General features: G+C 42.6%; 1 protein-coding gene across 2 annotated transcripts in view; it reads right to left on the reverse strand.

Moving 5' to 3' along the window:
* Positions 1-7,236: 7,236 nt before the first annotated feature.
* The window catches only part of cd9a (CD9 molecule a), a 23,430-nt gene continuing 3,875 nt past the window's right edge, over positions 7,237-26,791 (reverse strand). The window contains exons 1-8 of one of the 2 annotated variants that reach the window (XM_029643421.2): positions 25,340-25,518; positions 10,184-10,286; positions 9,907-10,004; positions 9,199-9,273; positions 8,977-9,078; positions 8,754-8,843; positions 8,547-8,630; positions 7,237-8,398 (exon numbers count right to left, since the gene is read on the reverse strand). In XM_029643421.2, coding sequence (XP_029499281.1) covers positions 8,333-8,398; positions 8,547-8,630; positions 8,754-8,843; positions 8,977-9,078; positions 9,199-9,273; positions 9,907-10,004; positions 10,184-10,286; positions 25,340-25,405 — 684 coding nt within the window. In that variant the 5' untranslated portion in view covers positions 25,406-25,518 and the 3' untranslated portion in view covers positions 7,237-8,332. Of the gene's footprint in view, positions 8,399-8,546; positions 8,631-8,753; positions 8,844-8,976; positions 9,079-9,198; positions 9,274-9,906; positions 10,005-10,183; positions 10,287-25,339; positions 25,519-26,791 lie in introns of those variants that run through there. The other variant, XM_029643420.2, reaches the window with a different exon arrangement.

Consider the following 26,791-nt stretch of genomic DNA (forward strand, 5'->3'; position numbering starts at 1 on the left):
CCGGGTGACTGATGCAAACAGTAGAATCAGATTTAAAAAACAGATAAAAATAGCCCTTAGGAACAGCAAGGACTGTGAAGAGACGCACACAGACACAGACATACATTTAAGTGATAACGCCCGAGAAGACGGTGGATATATTGGCACAGGTGTTGTTAGGCCCGAGACAAGGTTGTCAAACCGTGCAAATACATCCTCCAAACACTGGCATCGATGGCATTATCACATTATCACCTGCATTTGCATTTGTTTAAGCTGTTTTCTAGTGACATTTATTAGGATACAGTGGGGCAAAAAAGTATTTAGTCAGCCACCAATTGTGCAAGTTCTCCCACTTAAAAAGATGGGAGAGGCCTGTAATTTTCATCACTTCAACTATGACAGACAAAATGAGAAAAAAAATCCAGAAAATCACATTGTAGGATACTTTGTTATATACCCTTTGTTGGCAATGACAGAGGTCAAAGGTTTTCTGTAAGTCTTCACAAGGTTTTCACACACTGTTGCTGGTATTTTGGCCCATTCCTCCATGCAGATCTCCTTCTAGAGCAGTGATGTTTTGGGGCTGTTGCTGGGCAACACGGACTTTCAACCCCCTCCAAAGATTTTCTATGGGGTTGAGATCTGGAGACTGGCTAGGCCACTCCAGGACCTTGAAATGCTTCTTATGAAGCCACTCCTTCATTGCCCGGGCGGTGTGTTTGGGATCATTGTCATGCTGAAAGACCCAGCCACGTTTCATCTTCAATGCCCTTGCTGATGGAAGGAGGTTTTCACTCAAAATCTCACGATACATGGCCCCATTCATTCTTTCCTTTTCAGTCGTCCTGGTCCCTTTGCAGAAAAACAGCCCCATAGCATGATGTTTCCACCCCGATGCTTCACAGTAGGTATGGTGTTCTTTGGATGCAACTCAGCATTCTTTGTCCTCCAAACACGACGAGTTGAGTTTTTACCAAAAACTTCTATTTTGTTTTCATCTGACCATATGACATTCTCCCAATCTTCTTCTGGATCATCCAAATGCTCTCTAGCAAACTTCAGACGGGCCGGGACATGTACTGGCTTAAGCAGGGGGACACGTCTGGCACTGCAGGATTTGAGTCCCTGGCAGCCTAGTGTGTTACTGATGGTAGGCTTTGTTACTTTGGTCCCAGCTCTCTGCAGGTCATTCACTAGATCCCCCTGTGTGGTTCTGGGATTTTTGCTCACCGTTCTTGTGATCATTTTGAACCCACAGGGTGAGATCTTGTGTGGAGCCCCAGATCGAGGGAGATTATCAGGGATCTTATATGTCTTACATTTCCTAATAATTGCTCCCACAGTTGATTTCTTCAAACCAAGATGCTTACCTATTTCAGATTCAGTCTTTCCAGCCTGGTGCAGGTCTACAATTTTGTTTCTGGTGTCCTTTGACAGCTCTTTGGTCTTGGCCATAGTGGAGTTTGGAATGTGACTGTTTGAGGTTGTGGACAGGTATCTTTTATACTGATAACAAGTTCAAACAGGTGCCATTGATACAGGTAACGAGTGGAGGACAGAGGAGCCTCTTAAAGAAGAAGTTACAGGTCTGTGAGAGCCAGAAATCTTGCTTGTTTGTAGGTGACCAAATACTTATTACTTATTTTCCACCATAATTTGCAAATAAATTAATTGAAAATCCTACAATGTGATTTTCTGGATTTGTTTTTCTCATTTTGTACCTATGATGAAAATTACAGGCCTCTCTCATCTTTTTAAGTGGAGAACTTGCACAATTGGTGGCTGACTAAATACTTTTTTTGCCCCACTATATATCCATAACAATCAGCTATTGAGGCGCGGCACTGTTGTTCAGAGGAGGTAGCCAACAACACAGCTAACAACATTCACTTCAAACTGAAGCTGGAAATACTGCAAACTAGCTGCACTTTTTACCTCGTTTTACCTTTATTAAATGTACATTTCTTTATTAGAAAAATGATGCCAGCTGATTCATGATTTTGACTGGCTGAGAAACGCTGCCTGCCTGTCTGTCTCATCTCGACTCTTGACACGTTCATTACTATGGGACAGCTGGAAATCAAATTTTAATATTGAAACAATGTTGCAAATGTCAGAGAGACAGACAGCAAGGTTTATAAAAATATCTGCTGTTGAAAACTAAACGATAGTCCAAAATTAATGTGAGATAATGTCTAGATACTTTTTATAATCAAGTCTATAAATTGCCTGGCTGGGCTAATGAAACATTGGATTGCGCTGTCAGATGGAACAGAGTAAATAGGTATTTTAATGTAATAGATTTAGCCTGAGGTATCTTGTGAGCTAAATGAGCTAAACAATATAAACAGACTATTTATGTACTGAGAACCGTATTATCATACCGTAAAATTCCCACACGACTTTTCCAAACTTGCTCGACAGTGCACAGCCACCTTCCCCTTTTTCACACCATAGGTTAGCATCTTCACTCCATCCATCATCCCCATGACAGACGACACATCAAAGTCTGGCATGCCAAAATTGAAGAAAAATTAAGGCTACAACATAAGCTCACACACAGAGAAAAATAGACACAAACACATATTTAATTTACATAAGGCCTCAGAGACTATCCTAATGTTATGTGTATTAGAGATAGGTATCAATACAGTACAGCCGTACTATCATTTTCCATAAAGGTTTGTAGGAAGTAGGTGAATCCAGTGTCTGGCTGCAGAGGTGGGCCACAGTGAGCATGCTCCCCAGGTGAAAGCATGTTGATGATGGACTTGATGTTCAGCCTGGTCAGATATAAAAAGATCAGTTAGAAACAAAGGTTGGACACACGTGCACACACACACACACAGGCAGTCATAAACACATACAGTACATGACCATTAAGCATGGGAACTGCTCTATGATGCTGTACTTCTTCTGTGAGAGGAGGATCTCGCCATATCCATAATGTCATCAGTCACCCTGACAACAGTACACAATCACAATGAATATAGAACATCTAATCCTCTCTCTTTTTCTCTCTCTCTCTCTCTCCCCAATCTCCTTCTCTCCTTCTCGCCTTCTCTCCCTCTCTTCTTCTCGCCTTCTCTCCCTCTCTTCCCCACCCCCAGCCCCTCACCAGTGTGAGTAGAGTCCCTGTACAGTTTGTTGGCTGGGCATCCAGCAGGATGATCCTTCGTAGCGGCATTCCAGTCTTCCACAGGCCAGGAGGCAGATGATCTTGGGTGGGATGGCTTCACCAGGTTCTCTCTGACCTGGGAGTAGGCTAGCCGTAGCACCGGCACCATGGGCATAATGGACGGCATGTACCATAGCGGGGGTAGTTCACAGAGTCGGTTTAACCCACTAGAGTGTAAGCCCTGTCTAAGCCGGGGGATGCGGGGTTCTACTAAGCTAACATATTAATGTGTAGCCCAAAGCGTTTGGATACTGCAGACAGAAGTTGGCAAAAGAGGCTGTACCGACTTCAGACGAGTCCCAAGACACTTGTGGGGGTTGTAGAGAAGAACGGAGAACAACATGGGGTTCGTAAGAGTCTCAATGTTCCACAGAGAGGTTAATAGAGGTGGGCCAACCAGTTTGGACGCTTTAGACATTTTTGTGAGAAGACCACTTTTCAGGATGTCTCATGATCTGACAAACACCGCTCTAGCACTGTCACCTTTCACAGCAGATCAGCGGATGTGGTGGATTGAGATGCAGCCCATACAAACTGTTATCTCTAGCTTAAACAGATAGATTCTGATGAGGATGTTTTTATTAGGATATTTAGATTTCCATGGTGTCATGTAAATTGTAGGAGAAGGGTTAAACCATAAAACTAAAGTCAGTTGTTGAACCCTATGGAGGACAAGCTAGAGCCTTTGTCCAGTGGAGCCTGACCTAATGCAGACACCTGAAATTGTTTGTTTACCTCCAGGGGGACAAGATGGGCAGTGGGAGGGGGATATGGGATGCAGTCCAGGTACCAGGGGTACAGACTAATGGAAACCATTTGACTTGAGCCCATTTTGTATTGTATTATTAGCTCATTAGTTATGAGGATCTCATGTGTGTTATTGTAGAGACAAGGGAAAGTACAGAAAGTCACAGGCCGAACACTGTAAATGCTGTATATTAAGATTCTACTAGGAAAAATAGCAACAGTCGGGTCTTGGTTCCTGTTAAGCCAAGTTAGTTTCTGTGACTTGTAGGGCAAGGGGAAGTGGTGGTGGAACTCAACATTGATGTAAGAACAACAGTTGAAGAGGGAGGAAACATCTTGGAAGTGGGCCAGAGAGGCCACCCTCAACAACACTCTAACTGCAGCCTTATTTCACATGCACACACATCCTTGCCCACGGAAGTTCTGGACTCGACAACACCGACAAAGAGGAGCCGACCTAGTTTCTGCCCAGCAAAACATATATATTGTTTTTTGCCATACAAGGGAGGGAACTCCGCCAAGTGTGGTGGTTATAAATATAAAAATGTGATTCACATTTGTTTTTAAATATATGTATGAAAAATAAAATAACATATCTCTCTCGCTCTCACTCTCTGACTTATATGTTATGCTATGCAGCTGAGCATCCAGTTGGGTGCAATAAATCTGGTTTGAGTTTTTATCAGTGTCCGTCCTGTCTGTACCTTGAGTAAGACCTAACAGGGCTTAGCTCAGCCTCATGGGGAGATGTAAAGTCAATATGCCCGCCTCAACAACAACAACTTGGTTCATCTGGAAGTATGCTACATCTGCAGGTGGTTAGGTCAGAAGTGACTGACAGAGCCTCTGTAGGATTACAGCCCAGAATGGCCACCTACTGCACCTGTGTGAGACTGTGTGGTAATTTAAAAAAATATATTTTCCAGTTGCTTATACAATTGGAAAAGTAAAGAAAATAGAGTCAGTAAATGTTGCGGATAGCCAAAGAAACATACTGTTTAACAGTATTATAAACCTTCTAGTGACTCATCCCTAAAGCCAACACCTCATTTGGCCGCCTTTCGTTCCAGTACTCTGCTGCCTGTGACTGGAACGAACTGCAAAAATCGGTGAAGTTGGAGACTTTTTTCTCCCTCACCAACTTCAAACATCAGCTATCTGAGCAGCTAACCGATCGCTGCAGCTGTACATAGTCTATTGGTAAATAGCCCACCCATTTTCACCTACCTCATTCCCATACTGTTTTTATACTGTTTTTTATTTATTTACTTTTCTGCTCTTTTGCACACCAATATCTCTACCTGTACATGACCATCTGATCATTTATCACTCCAGTGTTAATCTGCAAAATTGTAATTATTCGCCTACCTCCTCATGCCTTTTGCACACATTGTATATAGACTGCCCCTTTTTTTCTACTGTGTTATTGACTTGTTAATTGTTTACTCCATGTGTAACTCTGTGTTGTCTGTTCACACTGCTATGCTTTATCTTGGCCAGGTCGCAGTTGCAAATGAGAACTTGTTCTCAACTAGCCTACCTGGTTAAATAAAGGTGAAATAAAAAATGTTTAAAAACTAGACCAAGCAGCCTCCAGCCTCAAACCACGACGGTCCATTGCTTAAAGTGCAAGTATTTGATAGATCAAATTGGATGATAATAACATATTAGTGAGGCACCATGCAAATGCACTTGCATTAAAGTTCCATCAATACATTCTCATTATCAACTGTGATTTAATTGACTGATCTTAATCATCTCTATAGGATTGTTGATTCATTTCAAACAATACCCTCCTCTGTATCTTGTCTTCCCTTTTTGGGGACATCTCTGAGAGAGAAAAGCTCAATGTTTCTCTCTCTCGCTCTCTCTCTCTCACACACACAAAACGTATCCCAGCCATCTGGACATGTTTTGATTATGTCTTTAAGTGTTACTGTGAGTGTGATATTGCAACCTACATGCACAATTAGAAAGCTGAAGATGTTATTTTTCAAAATAGTTCCGACTAAATTAGTCATAATATGTAATTATATGTCTTGGTCCACCATTGTTGATTTGACATTAGCACAATAAAAGCTATTTACTGTCAAAGTCGACTGTGTTCATCCTCTTCAATTAAAACCTGATGATTATTCTGTTCCTAAATACAGAACATTTGAATGGGTCAGTTCTATCACAGTAAAGACATAAACATGAGCGTATACCTTTAATTAAGACCACATGCAATGTCAGGCAGTGTCCATGAAAGGTCAGTAGGCCTGTTGTAAAAATGGTTTTCCAAACATAGTCTAAGAGCAGCCTAAAGCTGAGATTAGGGCCACACACAAACATACGAAACGTATATGTCTCAGCCATCTGGACATGTTTTTGATTCTGTCTTTAAGTGTTGCTGTGAGTGTGATATTGCAACATACGTACACAATTAGAAAGCTGAAGATGTTATTGTTTCAAAGCAGGTATTCCCAAACTGGCATTCCCCAGGGGTACGCGCAATGCCGTTGGGGGTACGCCAAATAAAAATGTGATTCACATTTTAAAAATTTAAAATGACATGTTTTTTTTCTTCACATTTTCAAACAGTACATTTATATTTTCCAACGGGACTATACATTTGGATGAGGTTTTTCTATCCTGAGTAGCCTCATTTCACTGCCAAAAATAAAATGAAACCATTTAGTGTTCAGTGAAATAAGAAGCCTAGCCTAGTCAAATAACTAACATCTAATCACATTAACCGTTACTCTCTCACAGGAAACCTTCACTCTTGTGCAGACATTTGTAAGTACACTCTATGGTTAGGGTTAATGTACACACACACACACACACACACACACACACACACACACACACACACACACACACACACACACACACACACACACACACACACACACACACACACACACACACACACACACACACACACACACACACACACACACACACACACACACACACACACACACACACACACGTGTGGTCTTTTATAAGGATGTGGAGGCTGACGCCCAACTGTCTTACCGGTTCCAGCCTTAACAACTGTTACCAAGGCTGAGGTTCAGCCAACCACATGGATCTAAACTAAACTAAACACTCAAGTTAAACTCTAAACTCATTACAGAGAGAGAGAGAGAAAAGAAGGAGAGGCTAATGAGATCAGGTTGTTATTTTCCACAGTAGCAGGAAGCTGTGAAAGCTGACTAACATGTTTTACTCTCTCAGTCACACACACACACACACACACACACACACACACACACACACACACACACACACACACACACACACACACACACACACACACACACACACACAAAAGACCAGAATTAGGATCAGAGGTTACAGTTTATTTGGCTCATTTGTTTTGGTGCACCAACCAACCAGACCAGTGTGAAATGGCATGGATGTTATAAATTCACTGTAATCTAACAGAGATCAAAATAGACTGTAAAACTGACTACAACTCACCAAAAACTTGGTCACAAATAAAAATCAACTTTATAAAAAGAGTCAGAGACTTCAAGGCGTTTTCAAATTGGGTAGAGAAAGAGAGTACGGAGAGAGAGTGTGAGAGGGAGAGAGAGAGAGATCAAGAGAAAGAGGGGTTCTTGTACTGGAGCGACCAAGCTGCTCCTCTATAACACTTAGAACCACGTTCACCACAGACCACAGCCTGCAATATCATTGGGAACTTGTCACAATGTGCTGATTTAATTGGCTCTTGCTAAGGAATGGTATAGATTGAGTGGCTTTGCTATAGGGAGTTGTCTTAGGACCGCCCCTGGTCCTTCAGATGTTATTTTGGTAGAAATGTGATCACAATACAATATTATTACAATCATTAGTAGAATATATGTTGCTTACATTGTCATGCCATTATTTCATCAATAGTTTAATTTAAATCATTGAGCAGTTGTAGTAATTGAAAGTCTGTTCATATTACAAAAACATTTGTTTATGACACCTCTAGACTACTATTCATAGATCTCTTAATTCATCATAAATCACAAATGTGTTATGTTTATTTCACTTCCTGAACCAGTTTCTCACAGGGCCAATCAGTGAACAGTGACATCACCATGATGGTTTAGGAGGTTCGACCTTAGCACTGGACAGATTCCATGTTAGAGAGGATCAGCCTGAGAAAGGCACTGCACATATTTGCTAACCTAGATCACTTCATGAGTAGATTTTTAGGATACAGGATGATTCTGCGCAGCACCGTCCTCAGGCTAATCCCCTGGATCACCAGGTGTAGCAGATCCTTGTTACAGAGGTTAGGGGATCTAAAGTACTCGTTGGCAGTGGGTTGGCAGCTGCTAGCTCTCAGGCCAACCTTTCTCAACAAGTAAACAAAAGTCATGTGACTAGGAATGACATCATGCAACATTAAAAGGCATCGTCATGGTAATGATAACATCATCAGACGATCTCCCGTGACTTCCTAATGGCACAGCAGAGCAGCATGCTGAAGATCATCCCAAACACCTGGGGAATAGAATGTGAAATGCAGAATAAATTAAGAGTTCTCTATTGTAGGGAGGTTGTCCGTCAGCCTTTCTATCTGTATGTCAGTAATGGGGCATTGTGGGCTAACATGGTCTTCCGTTTCGCTGTGTGTGTGTGTGTGTCTCACCATGATGACTCCAATAGCGATGCCCACTCCTCCTATGATGTGCAGCTTGGAGTCAAATACTTCATCTATAGCATCAGGACAGCTCTGCAATAAACACACACACACACACACACACACACACACACACACACAAAGGGGCTGTAGACATTACACAAAGTGGAAGGAGGAACACCTGAACACAAACACAATCACAGATCAGGGTGTTACCTTGGTGATGAGGCTGTCCAGCCCATCTCTTGGGGGACAGGTGTCTTTGGCAAAGTCCCCAAAGGAACCTGTTGGTCCGCAGCAGTCCAACTGTAACACACACAGGGTAGAATAGAATGGTACCTTATTTGTCCAACTGTTTTTATGTGGAAGGCATTTGTTTCTGTGCTCCCAACCCCCTAGGCAATACACACACAAGCAAACACATTAACTACATGATTACCCCAGTCTGTATGAGACGGAGTGTCTCTCTCAGTGTGTCCTGTGAAGTGTTCTGGTAGTTCTGATATGTCTCCAAGTAGAACTGAGTGATGTCATCAACCACCTGTAGAGGAAGGGTTGCAATGTGACAAAATGTAGGGAAATGGTTTTAATGTAACAAAGATAAGAACAGGGGAAGGGATTTAATGTAACACAGAACGGGGGATGTAACATGTTTTGGCACCTTGCTTTGGTTGGAGAACCCCCAGATTCCAGCAGCGACCTCGATGGCGAATATGATGAGGAGGAAGAAGAAGAACTGCAAGAGAGAGATACACATATAACATTTGTGTGTGTATGTGCCCCCTGACACAAACCACTGCTGAGGGGGGATTTTGAAAAAGAGAATTATAAATAGAAAGAGAGAAAAAAAGAGAGAGACAGAGAGACAGAAAGACAGAGACACTGAGATCTGGCCTTGAATCTGTTCTGTAACCAGTGGTATCCTGAAGTTACAGAGTATCAGACTATCAGCTCCAACAGTCAACATTCCAACTGACTACAAAGATAAAGATAGAGGAGAGGAGGACAGGAGAGGAGAGGAGAGGAGAGAAGACAGGATAAGAGAAGACAGGAGAGGAGAGGAGAAGACAGGAGAGGAGAGGAGAGGAGAGGAGAGGAGAGGAGAGGAGAGGAGAGGAGAGGAGAGGAGAGGAGAGGAGAGGAGAGGAGAGGAGAGGAGAGGAGACTGGATAAGAGAAGACAGGAGAGGAGAAGACAGGAGAGGATAGGAGAGGAGGACAGGAGAGGAGAGGAGAGAAGACTGGATAAGAGAAGACAGGAGAGGAGAAGAGAGGAGAGGATAGGAGAGGAGAGAAGACAGGATAAGAGAAGACAGGAGAGGAGAAGACAGGAGAGGATAGAAGAGGAGAGGAGGTATAGAGGTTCTCACCAGCCCCAGCATACACGGTGACTCCTGAATCGCTCCACAGCATCCCAGGAACCCAACAACCATCATTAATGACCCTGCAATTATGAGGATATATACACCTACACACACACACACACACACACACACACACACACACACACACACACACACACACACACACACACACACACACACACACACACACACACACACACACACACACAGTGATATTTGATCATGTATGTGTGTGCATACTTGTGTGTGTGCGCGTGGGTAAATGTGTGAGTGTGTGCGTTACCTGTGAAGAAGATATGGGGAGATTCTGCTCCTTCAAACAGCCCTCTGGTCTTTGGGTCAAACCTCAACCACAACCCTATAGCCAGCACTCCTGTACCTGCAAGCTAACACAGACACACAGACACAAAATATTAGATATCATACACACATACCTATTCCAGGGCAAGGTGAAACACACACACACACACACACACACACACACACACACACACACACACACACACACACACACACACACACACACACACACACACACACACACACACACACACACACACACACACACAGCTAGCCTCTATACTTCGATTCCTACAGTAGATAAAGGGGATTCAGGAAGTATTCAGACCCCTTGACTTTTTCCACATTTTGGTACATTTACAGCCTTATTCTAAAATGGAATAAATATTTTTTTCCCCTCATCAATCTACACACAATACCTCATAATTCAAAGCAAAAACAGGTTTTCAGAAATTAGTCACATGCACCGAATACAACAGGTGTAGTAGACCTTACAGTGAAATGCTTACTTACAAGCCCTTAACCAACAAAGCAGTTAAGAAAAAATGAATACAAATAGAAATATATAAAATAATTAAGGACAAACAATAAAATAACAGCAGCGAGGCTATATACAGGGGGTTCCGGTACAGAGGCTTCAAGTACAGAGTCACCTGTTAGCCAAGGTAATTGAAGTCATTTGTACATGTAGGTAGAGGTAAAGTGACTATGCATGGATAATAAACAGATTATCTGTTCAAGAGTCTTATGGCTTGGGGGCAGAAGCTGTTAAGAAGCCATTTTGACCTAGACTTGGCGCTCCGGTACCGCTTGCCGTGCGGTAACAGAGAGAACAGTCTATGACTAGGGTGGCTGGAGACCTTGGCAATTTTTTGGCCTTCCTCTGACACTGCCTGGTATAGAGGTCCTGGATGGCAGGAAGATTGGCCCCAGTGATGTACTGGGCCGTACACACTACCTTCTGTAGTGCTTTGCGGTCGGAGGCTGAGTAGTTGCCATACCAGGCAGTAATGCAACCAGTGCTCTCGATGGTGCAGTTGTAGAATTTGAAGATCTGAGGACCCATGCCAAATCTTTTCAGTCTCCTGAGGGGGAACAGGCATTGTCGTGCTCTCTTCTCGACTGTCTTGGTGTGTTTGGACCATGATAGTTTGATGGTGATGTGGCCACTAAGAAACTTGAAGCTCTCAACCTGCTCCACTACAGCCCCGTCAATGAGAATGGGGGCGTGTTCGGTCCTCATTTTTCTGTAGTCCACAATCATCTCCTTTGTCTTGATCACGTTGAGGGAGAGGTTGTTATCCTGGCACCACACGGCCAGGTCTCTTACCTCCTCCCTATAGGCTGTCTCATCGCTGTCAGTGATCAGGCCTACCACTGTTGTGCCGTCGGCAAACTTAATGATGGTGTTGGAGTCATGCTTTGCCATGCAGTCATGGGTGAACAGGGAGTACAGGAGGGGACTAAGCACGTACCCTGAGGGGCCCCTGTGTTGAGGATCAGTGTGGCGGATGTGTAGTTACCTACCCTTACTACCTGGGCGTGGCCCGTCAGGAAGTCCCGGATCCAGTTGAAGAGGGAGGGGTTTAGTCCAAGGGTCCTTAGCTTAGTGATGAGCTTTGAGGGTGCTATGGTGTTGAACGCTGAGCTGTAGTAAATGAATGGCATTCTCACGTAGGTGTTCCTTTTGTCCAGGTGGGAAAGCGAAGTGTGGAGTGCAAATGATTGATTTGATGATTAGAGATGCATCATCTGTGGATCTGTTGGGGCGGTATGCAAATTGGAGTGGGTCTAGAGTTTCTATGATAATTGTGTTGATGTGAGCCATGACCTGCCTTTCAAAGCACTTCATGGCTACAGACGTGAGTGCTACGGGTCTGTAGTCATTTAGGTAGGTTGCCTTCGTGTTCTTGGGCACAGGCACTATGGTGGTCTGCTTGAAACATGTTGGTATTACAGACTCGGTCAGGGACAAGTTGAAAATGTGAGTGAAGACACTAGCCAGTTGGTTAGCGCATGCTCGGAGTATATGTCCTGGTAATCCGTCTGGCCCTGCGGCCCTATGAATGTTGACCTGTTTAAAGGTCTTACTCACATAGGCTACGGAGAGCGTGATCACACATTTGTCCGGAACAGCTGACGCTTTCATGCATGCTTCAGTGTTGCTTGCCTCGAAGTGTGCATACAGTGGCAAGAAAAGGTATGTGAACCCTTTGGAAATACCTCGATTTCTGCATAAATTGGTCATAACATTTGATCTGATCTGCATCTAGGTCACAACAATAGACAAACACAGTCTACTTAAACTAATAGTACACAAACAATTATATGTCATTATTGAACACACCGTGTAAACATTCACAGTGCAGGGTGGAAAAAGTATGTGAAGCCTTGGATTTAATAACCGGTTGACCCTCCTTTGGCAGCAATAACCTCAACCAAACATTTTCCGTAGATGTGGATCAGACCTGCACAATGGTTAGGAGGAATTTTCAACCATTCCTCTTTACAAAACTGTTTCAGTTCAGAAATATTCTTGGGATGTCTGGTCTGCTCTATTGAGGCCATGACACAGCATCTCAAATCTGGTTGAGGTCAGGACTCTGATTGGGCCAATCTCGAAGGTTTCTTCTGCTGAAGCCATTCTATTGTTGATTTACTTCTGTGTTTTGGGTCGTTGTCCTGTTGCATCACCCAACTTCTGTTGAGCTTCAAATGGCAGACAGATAGCCTAACATTCTCCTGCAAAATGTCTTGATAAACTTGGGAATTCATTTTTCCGTCAATGATAGCAAGCTGTCCAGGCCCTGAGGCAGCAAAGCAGCCCCAAACTATGATGCTCCCTCCACCATGCTTTACAGTTGGGATGAGGTTTTGATGTTGGTGTGCTGTGCCATTTTTTTCTCCACACGGTGTTGTGTGTTCCTTCCAAACAACTCAACTGTAGTTTCATCGGTCCACAGAATATTTTCCCAGTAGCGCTGTGGAACATCCAGGTGCACTTTTGCAAACTTCAGACGTGCAGCATTGTTTTTTTTTGGACAGCAGTAGCTTCTTCCGTGATGTCCTCCCATGAACACCATTGTTGTTTAGTGTTTTACGTATCGTAGACTGTATTTAGCTGACACTAGGATTCTTCATAACCTCATTGAGCATTCTAAGTTGTGTTCTTGCAGTCATCTTTGCAGGACGACACTCCTTGGGAGAGTATCAACAGTGCTGAACGTTCTCCATTCATAGACAATTTGTCTTACCGTAGACTGATGAACATCAAGGCTTTTAGAGATACTTTTGTAACCCTTTCCAGCCTTATGCAAGTCAACAATTCTTCATCTTAGGTCTTCTGAGATCTCTTTTGTTCGAGGCATGGTTCACATCAGGCAATGCTTCTTGTGAATAGCAAACCATTTTTTGTGTGTTTTTTATAGGGCAAGGCAGCTCTAACCAACATCTCCAATCTCGTCTCATTGTTTGGACTCCAGGTTAGCTGACTCCTGACTCCAATTAGCTTTTGGAGAAGTCCTTAGCCTAGGTGTTCACATACTTTTTCTAGCCTACTGTCACGCCCTAACCTTAGTTATCTTTGTTTTCTTTATTATTTGTCTAGGTCAAGGTGTGACAAGGGTGGTTTGTTTAGTTTTTGTGTGTCTATGGGTTTTCATATGTCTAGGGGTTTTTCTAGTCTAGGTGTTTATATGTCTATGGTTGCCTAGATTGGTTCTCAATCAGAGGCAGCTGTTTATCATTGTCTCTGATTGGGTACCATATTTAGGTAGCCATATTCCTTTGTTATTTTGTGGGTTGTTATTCTATGTTTAGTTGCCTGTTTGCACTAGTCATATAGCTTCACGGTCTGTTTTGTATAGTTTTGTTCAGTGTTCGTTCTTTTTATTAAAAGAGTTATGTTCGCTTATCACGCTGCGCCTTGGTCTTCTCATTATGACGACCGTCACACCTACACTGTAAATGTTTAAATTATGTATTCAATATAGATGAGAAAAATACAAGAATTTGTGTGTTATTAGTTTAAGTACACTGTCTGTCTATTGTTGTGACTTAGATGAAGTTCAGATCAAATTTGATAACCAATTTATGCAGAAATACAGGTAATTCCAAAGGGTTCACATACTTTTTCTTGCCACTGTAGAAGTGATTTTGCTTGTCTGTTAGGCTCGTGTCACTGGGCAGCTCGCGGCTGTGCTTCTCTTTGTTGTACGTAATAGTTTGCAAGCCCTGCCACATCCGACGAGCGTCGGAGCCAGTGTAGTACGATTCAATCTTAGTCCTGTATTGATGAGTTGCCTGTTTGATGGTTTGTCAGAAGGCATAGCGGGATTTCTTGAAAGTGGCAGCTCTAGATATTTTAAGGTCAGAGTTAGGAATGTAATTTTGTGGTTTATCTTTGTTAAAACCTTTAGGGCAGATGTGTAATCAGATAAATTCTATAGGAAGAGAGACTGCAGATTCTTAAAACAACAATATTATTAGATTTGCAAAAATTATGCAATCCACCATCGCCAGGAATGGTTCAGTGTTGAAAGCTAAACATAGTCGGGTTGTCACACCCTGATCAGTTTCACCTGTCCTTGTTATTATCTCCACCCCCTCCAGGTGTTTCTTGTTATACCTAGTGTATTTATCCCTATGTTTCCTATCTCTCTGTGCCAGTTTGTCTTGTATGTTCCAAGTCAACCAGTGTGTTTTTCCTGTGCTCCTGACTTTTCTTTTCTCTTTTACTAGTCCTCCTGTGTTTGACCCTTGCCTGTTTTCTGGACTCTGTACCGCCTGCCTGACCATTCTGCCTGCCCTGACCTCGAGCCTGTCTGCCACACTGTACCTCAACTCAGAACTGGTTTTGACTTTTGCCTGTCCACTTTTGCCTGTTCTCTTGCCTACCCCTTTTGGAAAGACTCAAACCATTTGCCTCCTGTGTCTGCATCTGGGTCTCGCCTTGTGCCCTTATACAGGTCTCTGCTTTTATTGAAAAAGTACAACCTCTTTTGACTATGTGGCAGATTAGCAGATGTGTGGAAACAGGAGCGGAATAAAGTGTAAAAGGCGATTGGCTTGTCTGTGCAGATTAAGAGCCCGAGGTTGATAGCACAAGGGCTCAACAGTATAACAGCGTTTTGTCACAGTTCACACTATGATGTGATCCTACCTGCAAGGTTCCACATACAGTGCCTTGCGAAAGTATTCGGCCCCCTTGAACTTTGCGACCTTTTGCCACATTTCAGGCTTCAAACATAAAGATATAAAACTGTATTTTTTTGTGAAGAATCAACAACAAGTGGGACACAATCATGAAGTGGAACGACATTTATTTGATATTTCAAACTTTTTTAACAAATCAAAAACTGAAAAATTGGGCGTGCAGAATTATTCAGCCCCCTTAAGTTAATACTTTGTAGCGCCACCTTTTGCTGCGATTACAGCTGTAAGTCGCTTGGGGTATGTCTCTATCAGTTTTGCACATCGAGAGACTGACATTTTTTCTCATTCCTCCTTGCAAAACAGCTCGAGCTCAGTGAGGTTGGATGGAGAGCATTTGTGAACAGCAGTTTTCAGTTCTTTCCACAGATTCTCGATTGGATTCAGGTCTGGACTTTGACTTGGCCATTCTAACACCTGGATATGTTTATTTTTGAACCATTCCATTGTAGATTTTGCTTTATGTTTTGGATCATTGTCTTGTTGGAAGACAAATCTCCGTCCCAGTCTCAGGTCTTTTGCAGACTCCATCAGGTTCTTCCAGAATGGTCCTGTATTTGGCTCCATCCATCTTCCCATCAATTTTAACCATCTTCCCTGTCCCTGCTGAAGAAAAGCAGGCCCAAACCATGATGCTGCCACCACCATGTTTGACAGTGGGGATGGTGTGTTCAGGGTGATGAGCTGTGTTGCTTTTACGCCAAACATAACGTTTTGCATTGTTGCCAAAAAGTTCAATTTTGGTTTCATCTGACCAGAGCACCTTCTTCCACATGTTTGGTATGTCTCCCAGGTGGCTTGTGGCAAACTTTAAACGACACTTTTTATGGATATCTTTAAGAAATGGCTTTCTTCTTGCCACTCTTCCATAAAGGCCAGATTTGTGAAATATACGACTGATTGTTGTCCTATGGACAGTCTCCCACCTCAGCTGTAGATCTCTGCAGTTAATCCAGAGTGATCATGGGCCTCTTGGCTGCATCTCTGATCAGTCTTCTCCTTGTATGAGCTGAAAGTTTAGAGGGACGGCCAGGTCTTGGTAGATTTGCAGTGGTCTGATACTCCTTCCATTTCAATATTGTCGCTTGCACAGTGCTCCTTGGGATGTTTAAAGCTTGGGAAATCTTTTTGTATCCAAATCCGGCTTTAAACTTTTTCACAACAGTATCTCGGACCTGCCTGGTGTGTTCCTTGTTCTTCATGATGCTCTCTGCGCTTTTAACGGACCTCTGAGACTATCACAGTGCAGGTGCATTTATACGGAGACTTGATTACACACAGGTGGATTGTATTTATCATCATTAGTCATTTAGGTCAACATTGGATCATTCAGAGATCCTCACTGAACTTCTGGAGAGAGTTTGCTGCACTGAAAGTAAAGGGGCTGAATAATTTTGCACGCCCAATTTTTCAGTTTTTGATTTGTTAAAAAAGTTTGAAATATCCAATAAATGTCGTTCCACTTCATGATTGTGTCACTCTTGTTGTTGATTCTTCACAAAAAAATACAGTTTTATATCTTTATGTTTGAAGCCTGAAATGTGGCAAAAGGTCGCAAAGTTCAAGGGGGCCGATTACTTTCGCAAGGCACTGTAGCTGACTTCCTGCAGATAGTAAACGCACAGGATGTCTCACATGCTGAGGTCGCACCTAAATGGATCTTAGCTATACGCCCAGTCTATTGACTAAGTCACACAAAGACAAGTTTGTATCAGGTTAGAAAAAACACTAGCATAAAACAAGACTATTATTTATGCAGTAAAACACTGGATAGCATGTTATGTATGTAACAATTTTTTATGTCATTTTCCACAACAGGTGTCAAACTCATTCTATGGAGGGCCGAGTGTCTGCTGGTTTTAGTTTTTTCCTTTCAAATAAGACCTAGACAACCAAGTGGGGGGACATTCTTACTAATTAGTGACCTTAATTAATCAATCAAGTACAAGGGTGGAGTGAAAATCCGCAGACACTCATCCCTTCATGGAATGAGTTTGACACTTGCTCACTTTGATACTTAAACCAGGGGACCCTGCAAGCTTTACTCTGGAACCAAATAAGATGGATTCTGTTTTTAAGATGCAGATAATTTTTTTAATGTTATTATCTGAAAGCCATTTACTGATATTGGATAACTCTGCACTAAGGATCTCTTCTTCTGAGGCTTTGTTCTCATGGTGTCACACCCTGACCATAGAGAGCTCTTTATTCTCTATGTTGGTTAGGTCGGGTGTAACTAAGGTGGGTCATCTAGGTGATTTATATTGTTGTTGGCCTGGTATGGTTCCCAATCAGAGGCAGCTGTTTATCGTCGTCTCTGATTGGGGATCATATTTAGGCAGCCATTTCCCTTTGTGTTTTGTGGGATCTTGACTATGGATAGTTGCCTGTTAGCACTATTGTTAGCGGCACGTTTCAGTTGAGATTTATTGTTTTGTTTTGCTGTGAGTTTCACTTAGTAATAAAAAGATTTGGAACCCAGATCACGCTGCGCTTTGGTCCACTTATTATAATGATCGTGACACATGGGACACCAGTGGAGCAGAGTCATCAGCATGCAAAAACAAATAGCGAGAGCAGGCTGATTTCATATTGTTAATGTACAGTAGGAATAGAAGAGGGCCAAGGATGCTCCCTGTGACCCCACAGCTAATCCCCTTTGCACTAGAATGTTTTCCATTAACATACACCATTTAGTCTCTTCTTGTTAAATAGGACTTAACCCAGTCAATTGCCCTGCTATTAAAACCAAAGGCTTTTCACTTGTAGAGCATGATACTAAGAAAGTCTGCACACCTGAAGTAGAGTATCTTGTGATAAAATGCAGACCACACTATTTGCCTAGAGAGTTTTCAGCTATACTTGTCATGGCTGTCTATTTACCACCACAGACCGCACTCAGTCAGCTGTATAAGGAAATAAGTAAACAGGAAACCGCTCCCCCAGAGGCGACGCTCCTAGTGGCCTGATACTTTAATGCAGGGAAATTTAAATCAGTTCTACCTCATTTCTATCAACATGTTAAATGTGCAACCAGAGTTTAAAAAAAATCTAGATCATCTGTACTCCATACACAGAGACACGTACAAAGCTCTCCCTCACCCTCCATTTGGTAAATCCGACCACAAATCTATCTGCATGATTCCTGCTTACAAGCAAAAATTAAAGGTGCGGGACTCTAACCCGGAAGCTTATGATAAATCCCGCTATGCCCTCCAACAAACCATCAAACAGGCAAGTGTCAATACAGGGCTAAGATTGAATCGTACTACACAGGCTCAGATGCTCGTCTTATGTGGCAGGGCTTGCAAACTATTACAGACTACAAAGGGAAGCACAGCAGTGAGCTGCCCAGTGACATGAGCCTACTAGATGAGCTAAATCACTTTTATGCTCGCTTCGAGGCAAGCAACACTGAGGCATGCATGAAAGCATCAGCTGTTCCGGACGACTGTGTGATCACGCTCTCCATAGCTGAAGTGAATAAGACCTTTAAACAGGTCAACATTCACAAGGCTGCAGGGCCAGACGGATTATCAGGACATGTGCATGTACTGACCAACTGGCAGGTGTCTTCACTGACATTTTCAACATGTCCCTGATTGAGTCTGTAATACCAACATGTTTCAAGCAGACCATAGTGCCTGTGCCCAAGAACATGAAGGCAACCTCCCTAAATGACTACAGACCCGTAGCACTCACGTCCGTAGCCATGAAGTGCTTTGAAAGGCTGGTCATGGCTCACATCAACACCATTATCCCAGAAACCCTAGACCCACTCCAATTTGCTTTCCGCCCAAACAGATCCACAGATGATGCAATCTCTATTGCACTCCACACTGCCCTTTCCCACCTGGACAAAAGGATCACCTACGTGAGAATGCTATTCATTGACTACAGCTCAGCGTTCAACATCATAGTACCCTCAACGCTCATCACTAAGCTAAGGATCCTGGGACTAAACACCTCCCTCTGCAACTGGATCCTGGACTTCCTGATGGGCCACCCCCAGGTGGTGAGGGTAGGTAGCAACACATCTGCCATGCTGAACCTCAACACTGGAGCCCCTCAGGGGTGCGTCCTCAGTCCCCCCCCTGTACTCCCTGTTCACCCATGACTGAGTGGCCAGGCACGACTCAACACCATCATTAAGTTTGCAGACGACACAACAGTGGTAGGCCTGATCACAGACAACGATGAGACAGCTGATAGGGAGGAGGTCAGAGACCTGGCCGGGTGGTGCCAGAATAACAACCTATCCCTCAACGTAACAAAGACTAAGGAGAAGATTGTGGACTACAGGAAAAGGAGGACCGAGCACGCCCCTATTCTCATTGACGGGGCTGTAGTGGAGCAGGTTGACAGCTTCAAGTTCCTTGGTGTCCACATCACCAACAAACTAAAATGGTCCAGACACACCAAGACAGTCATGAAGAGGGTACGACAAAGCCTATTCCCCTTCAGGAAACTAAAAAGATTTGGCATGGGTCCTCAGATCCTCAAAAGGTTCTACAGCTGCAACATCGAGAGCATTCTGACTGGTTGCATCACTGCCTGGTACGGCAACTGCTCGGCCTCCAACGGCAAGGCACTACAGAAGGTAGTGCATACGGCCCAGTACATCACTGGGGCTAAGCTGCCTGCCATCCAGGACCTCTATACCAGGTAGTGTCAGAGGAAGGCCCTAAAAATTGTCAAAGACCCCAGCCACCCCAGTCATAGACTGTTCTCTCTACTACCGCATGGCAAGCAGTACCGGAATGCCAAGTCTAGGACAAAAAGGCTTCTCAACAGTTTTTACCCCCAAGCCATAAGACTCCTGAACAGGTAAACAAATGGCTACCCGGACTATCTACATTGTGTCCCGCCACCCACCATCCCCAACCCCTCTTTTACACTACTGCTACTCTCTGTTTATCATATATGCATAGTCACGCTAACCATATCTACATGTACATACTACCTCAATCAGCCCGACGACCCGGTGTCTGTATGTGGCCTCGCTACTGTATATAGCCTCACTACTGTTATTTTTCACTGTGATTTTACTGTTGTTTTTATTTCTTTACTTACCTATTGTTCACCTAATACCTAGTATTTGTTTTTGTTTTTTTACTTAGAAATTGCACTGTTGGTTAGAGCCTGTAAGTAAGCATTTCACTGTAAGGGCTACACCTGTTGTATTCGGCGCAGGTGGCAAATAAACTTTGATTTGATTTGATACGATGATCAACCATACCAAACACCTGCAGATCCAGCATTACCATTCCACAGATATTTCTATCAGTGGAGTGGGACTTTCTAAAACCAGACTGTAGTTCATTTTAAAGATTATTCTTGCTGGTATATTCCTCAATCTTTCATACATTACTTTTCAAGCATTTTAGACAGCACACTCAAAATGGATACAGGTCTATAGTTTCCCTTGTCTGTTTTGCTGCCCTTCTTGTGGATAGGGATCACTCTAGTTTTGTATACTTGGGGACTACCCTGCTCAATAGAGATGTTGATTAAATGGGTGACACAAGGGACAAAAAGTCTAGCTCCATCTCTTAAAAAGCTGTCAGGGATATTGTCGAGGCCTGTAGCTTTAGAGCAGTTTAGTTCAGACAGTCTCTTGACAACTTCAACCTGAGACACTGCTGTAAAGGAAAAGGCAATCACTTGGAGTAAAAGCCCAAGACCTGACCCTTCCCATACACTCCAGTACAACCAGTAGCTTCTCAACCAAATTTGACAAATTTGAAAAGTTCTGAGATTGTCAGCAACCACATCCTTGTCAAACGTGATTTCCACATTGACCTCTAGACCCAAGCTTTTGCAATTTGTTTTCTGTTCATCACTATATCCCAACTGTTTCAGGGAGGGCAACAACTTCCAAGGGTGACTCCTATTCTCACCAATTTTGTCTTTAAAATAAAAAATGTGGCATCTTCTATCATCTGACTAGATTTGTATTTATTGTTGAGAGTATCATTAAGCCAGGAGCAGGTTGGTACATGCAACAGTTGCACACAGTTGCACTCTTTCACGCTATATCCATCTGTCTGTATGTATCTGTCCCACACACACACATACACACACACCTTCCTCAAACCGCCTCCTTAGTCTAATTATTAACTTTAGCCTCGATGGAGAATAGTGATCTGCTCCAGGGTGTGTGTGTGTGTGTATGAGTGTATCAGCATTAGTGATGAGCGGGTAAGTTTAGGGTCATGAAATATTGTGTAGCTGAAGGGCAGGTGGGTGGCGGGCGGGTTGAATAAATAGAAAACAATGCATTAAAATCCATGAATGTATCATTATTGTGCAATTCCTATCTATATCTATATTGAGCCTCCAGTATTTATGCTGCAGTAGTTAATGTGTCGGGGGCTAGGGTCAATCTGTTATATCTGGAGTATTTATCCTGTCTTATTCGGTGTCCTGTGTGAATTTATGTACCGGTATGCTCTCTCTAACTCTCTCTCTCTTTATTTCTTCCTTTCTCTCTCTCGTGACCTGAGCCCTAGGACCATGCAGGACTACCTTGCTGATGACTGCTTGCCTGATGACCCCCCCCCCCCCTGACTTTAGCGTCCCAAATAAACACCAATTGCCTAACTTCGATCATCTGAGGCAAAACGGAAGATGTGTGTGTTTAATTCAATAAGTGAAAAGTTGCGAAATGGAGTTGAAAATCATTAGTAGTCTAATGTTTGGGAAAGATTTGGTGAAGTGGTAAAAGAGGATCATAGCTGTGCTGGATATGTTATGTGTGATGATTGTGAGATGCCATACAAATTCAACGATCACAAGACAGGGACTTCCAAATGGCAAGTCAAGAAAACTGTACTATTCAGATGGGTTAAATAGAATATAGCATAACTGACTGTAGGTCTATAACCTCTCACATAGCCTAATATACTGACAGTAGGTCTATAACCTCTCACATAGCCTAATATACTGACAGTAGGTCTATAACCTCTCACATAGCCTAATATACTGACAGTAGGTCTATAACCTCTCACATAGCCTAATATACTGACAGTAGGTCTATAACCTCTCACATAGCCTAATATACTGACAGTAGGTCTATAACCTCTCACATAGCCTAATATACTGACAGTAGGTCTATAACCTCTCACATAGCCTAATATACTGACAGTAGGTCTATAACCTCTCACATAGCCTAATATACTGACAGTAGGTCTATAACCTCTCACATAGCCTAATATACTGACAGTAGGTCTATAACCTCTCACATAGCCTAATATAGCTAGCAAATATTATTACAAATATTAAAATGTACAAAAAAACGTGTTGACAGTATTGAAAAACCATCCTGTGACTTTTTCCATATACCCCAGTATACGGTACACCGCACAAGCCTAGTGTTCACCCATAAAATTACTGTTTCATTCAATAGAACATTGTATCTGAAAAACAATAGTCCAAACCCTACATGTATTTCAAAAGTTACCAACGATTTAGTCATAGAATTTAGCGTGTTTAGAGAGAATATTTAGTGTTTTTACGGCCATGGTCAAAATGTGGTCACTGCTAAATAGAACAGCTCTAACTTCGAACGTCAACTGACAAGCTAGCTAGTGGTTTCATGTTCGCTTGTGATAACATGGGCTTTTTCTAAATGAAATCTGCAGAATACAAAACATCATTTAGCCTATATATATATATATATATATATATATACATATATTATCCTCAAAAAATCTAACAGACTGAATTCCAATATCTACCCTCCCCGAAAAAAGTAGGTTCCAGTTTTCAGTTGCCAAAATATGCAACCAAGAGCTGCACGGTCTAAACTAGCAATGGTCACAATAAACTAACGTTCTTATTTAATCAACATTGTTAAGTACAAGCATATTAAGGTTGTAATATTGTAGAGAACAATGTAATAATTCATTGAATTTGATTAATGGGCTAGCCTCTGTCTTTTGTTTTACTGTTGAGAGTAGGCAATCATTACACCAGGGGCAGGTTGGTACATGCAACAGTTGCATTCAGTTATACTCTCTCACACTATGTTTCTATCCATCTGTCTGTATGTCTCTGTCCAATAAAATGCATGATCTGGCGAGCACCCAAAAGACGTTGGTAGAGATGCTGGCTAACGGGGAGTAAACTGTATGCTATAAAAATAAGCAAAGAGAGTCGCACACTCAATATACACGCTCCAAGTAATGTATTGGGTAAACCACTTTAGGGTGAAGAAGGCACAGTGAAGGCACACTGATGCCGAAACGTTGGTGGTTCACCCAATAAAATACTGGGAGCTTGTATATTGAGTGTGCGACTCTCTTTATTTATTTGTATGTCTCTGTCCCATACACACACGCACAAACTCCCACACACATACAGTGCATTCGGAAATAATTCAGACCCCTTCACTTTTTCCTAATAAATCTACACACAAAATCCCATAATGACAAAGCAAAAACAGGTTTTTAGAAATTTAAAAAGTAAAATATCATATTTACATAAGTATTCAGTACCTTTACATAGTACTTTGTTGAAGCAACTCTGGCAGCAGCGATTACAGCCTTGAGACTTCTTGAGTATGACGATACAAGCTTGGTAAACCTGCATTTGGGGAGTTTCTCCTATTCTTCTCTGCAAATCCTTTCAAGCTCTGTCAGGTTGAATGGGGAGCGTCGCTGTACAGCTATTTTCAGGTCTTTACAGAGATGTTCGATCGGGTTCAAGTCTGGACTCTGGCTGGGCCACTCAAGAACATTCAGAGACTTGTCCCGAAGCCAGTCCTGCATTGTCTTGGCTGTCTGCTTAGGGTCATTGTCCTGAGGTCTGAGGTCTTGAGGGCTCTGGAGCAGGTTTTCATCAAGGATCTCTCTGTACTTTGCTCCGTTCATCTTTCCCCACCACATGATACTGCCACCACCATGCTTCACCGTAGAGACAGTGCCAAGTTTCCTCCAGACCTGAAGTTTGGCATTCAGGCCAGTGAGTTCCATCTTGGTTACATAAGGGGACCTTCAATGGTACCCTTCCCCAGATCTGTTCCTTCGAAACAATCCTGTCTTAGAGCGACCTCATGGCTTGGTTTTGCTCTGACATGCACTGTCAACTGTGGGACCATATATAGACAGGTGTGTGCCTTTCCAAATCATGTCCAAACAATTGCATTTACCACAGGTGGACTCCAATCAAGTTGTAGAAACATCTCAAGGATGATCAATGGAAACAGGATGCACCCGAGCTCAATTTTGAGTCTCATAGCAAAGGTTCTGAATACTTATGTAAATAAGGTATTTCTGTTTTAATATTTTTAATAATACTTTCCGAATGCACTGTACACACACACACACACACACACACACACACACACACACACACACACACACACACACACACACACAGTGGTGGGGAAAATACCCAAAAGTCATACTTGAGATACCAAAATAGAAGGTTCCTCAAAAGTTACAGAGTAAAACACTACTTGAATAAAAGTCTAAAAGTATTTGGTTCTAAATATACTTAAGTATAAAATAATTTAAAACTCTTTATATTAAGCAAGCAATTATTTTCTCGTTTTTAAAATGTATGGATAGCCGGGGGCACACGCCAATACTCAGACATTATTTACAAACAATGCATGTGTTTAGTGAGTCCACCAGATCAGAGGCAGTAGGGATGACCACGTGTTCTCTTGATAAGTGTGTGAATTGGACACTTTTCCTGTCCTGCTAAGCATTTAAAATGTAATAAGTATCTTTGGGTGTCAAGGAAAACGTAGGGTGTAAAAAGTACATTATTTTCTTTAGGAATGTAGTAAAGTAAAAGTACATTATTTTCTTTAGGAATGTAGTAAAGTAAAAGTACATTATTTTCTTTAGGAATGTAGTAAAGTAAAAGTACTTTACGCCACTGCACACACACACACTCAAGCTAAGTTAAGTAGACCTACCCAGAAGAAGACGTTGAAGATAAACATGATGTACTTCACACACCTGATCCCTCCGAACACTGCCATGTTACTAACGTGATCTCTGTCTGTAACAGAGCAGAACACTTCTCTCCTATTTCCCTAGACAGCCTCACAGAGAGTGAGAGAGACAAAGAGAGAGGAGAGAAAGAGAGCAAAGAGCGATAGACAGAGAAAGTAGTAGAGAGTATAAGTCACGCCCTGAAGTCACCTGATCAGAGAGGTAGAGGAGAGGGGGAGGGAGGGAAGGAGAGAAGATTGCAGACGACCTGTGTTCTACTCTGTAAGTGATTTAGTTGGTCTACTCTGTGATTTGGTTGACTTGATTGATTTTATTATTATAATGTCGTGCATCTTCAGTATGCCCAGCCCACATTAGCTTATAAGACACTGTATTTGCATTAAGACACTACTCTGTGAGTGATTAAGTCTGTTTAATCTAATTATACTGCTTGCACACAGTTAGGCCCACACTCTACTGACCACAGATAGGCTGCCCTTAACCCACACACACACACACACACACACACACACACACACACACACACACACACACACACACACACACACACACACACACACACACACACACACACACACACACACACACACACACACACACACACACACACACACACACTGCTAATACAATGTCAACAGCTGCAGAAACTATCAAAAAGACACACACCCATACATAACAACCGAAAGTCATGCTAACTTCATGACAGTGATTTCTAATCAACCATGATATTCTTTATCTCAAACTCAATTGACCGTTACAGAACGAAGCAATCAATCACGTATCACAATACATCAGGCATAACCCAACAATAACAGCACTGTCTAACTGTGTGCTAAAGTAAGTCTCAATGAGGCACTGTAAACACAGTGTGCAGACATAACAGACACATGCTCTGAATCATGCAAGAGGGGGCGCACTGTTCTTTCATCTACATTGAGCATGCACACGTCACGCACAGTCACATGCCCCACCAAGACAACATACAACACACACACAACCACATACCAAAGTGTGTGTATGTGTGAATTGTGTATGTGCGTTTGCATATGCTTGTGCTTGTTCAACAGTGTGGATAACATGTCTGATCAGACCAAACCTAAAAAGGCCAGATAAACTCAATGAGGCGGGGTAGATTACTCAGAACCTGTTTTCCCTCTGAGAGAATCGCCTAGTTCAAGAGGAAGGGAACATTCATCATACACACACACGCACGCGCAAACACACACCTAGCCTCTGTCTTTCGATTGCTAAAGTATTGTTGAGAATATCATTATGCCAGGAGCAAGCTGGTACATGCAACAGTTGCATTCAGGTGCACTCTCTCACGCTACGTCTCTATCCGTCTGTCTCTCCCACACACACACTCACACACACACACACACACACACACACACACACACACACACACACAC

Source organism: Oncorhynchus nerka, linkage group LG9a (assembly GCF_034236695.1).
Source record: "Oncorhynchus nerka isolate Pitt River linkage group LG9a, Oner_Uvic_2.0, whole genome shotgun sequence".
Taxonomy (NCBI): domain Eukaryota; kingdom Metazoa; phylum Chordata; class Actinopteri; order Salmoniformes; family Salmonidae; genus Oncorhynchus; species Oncorhynchus nerka.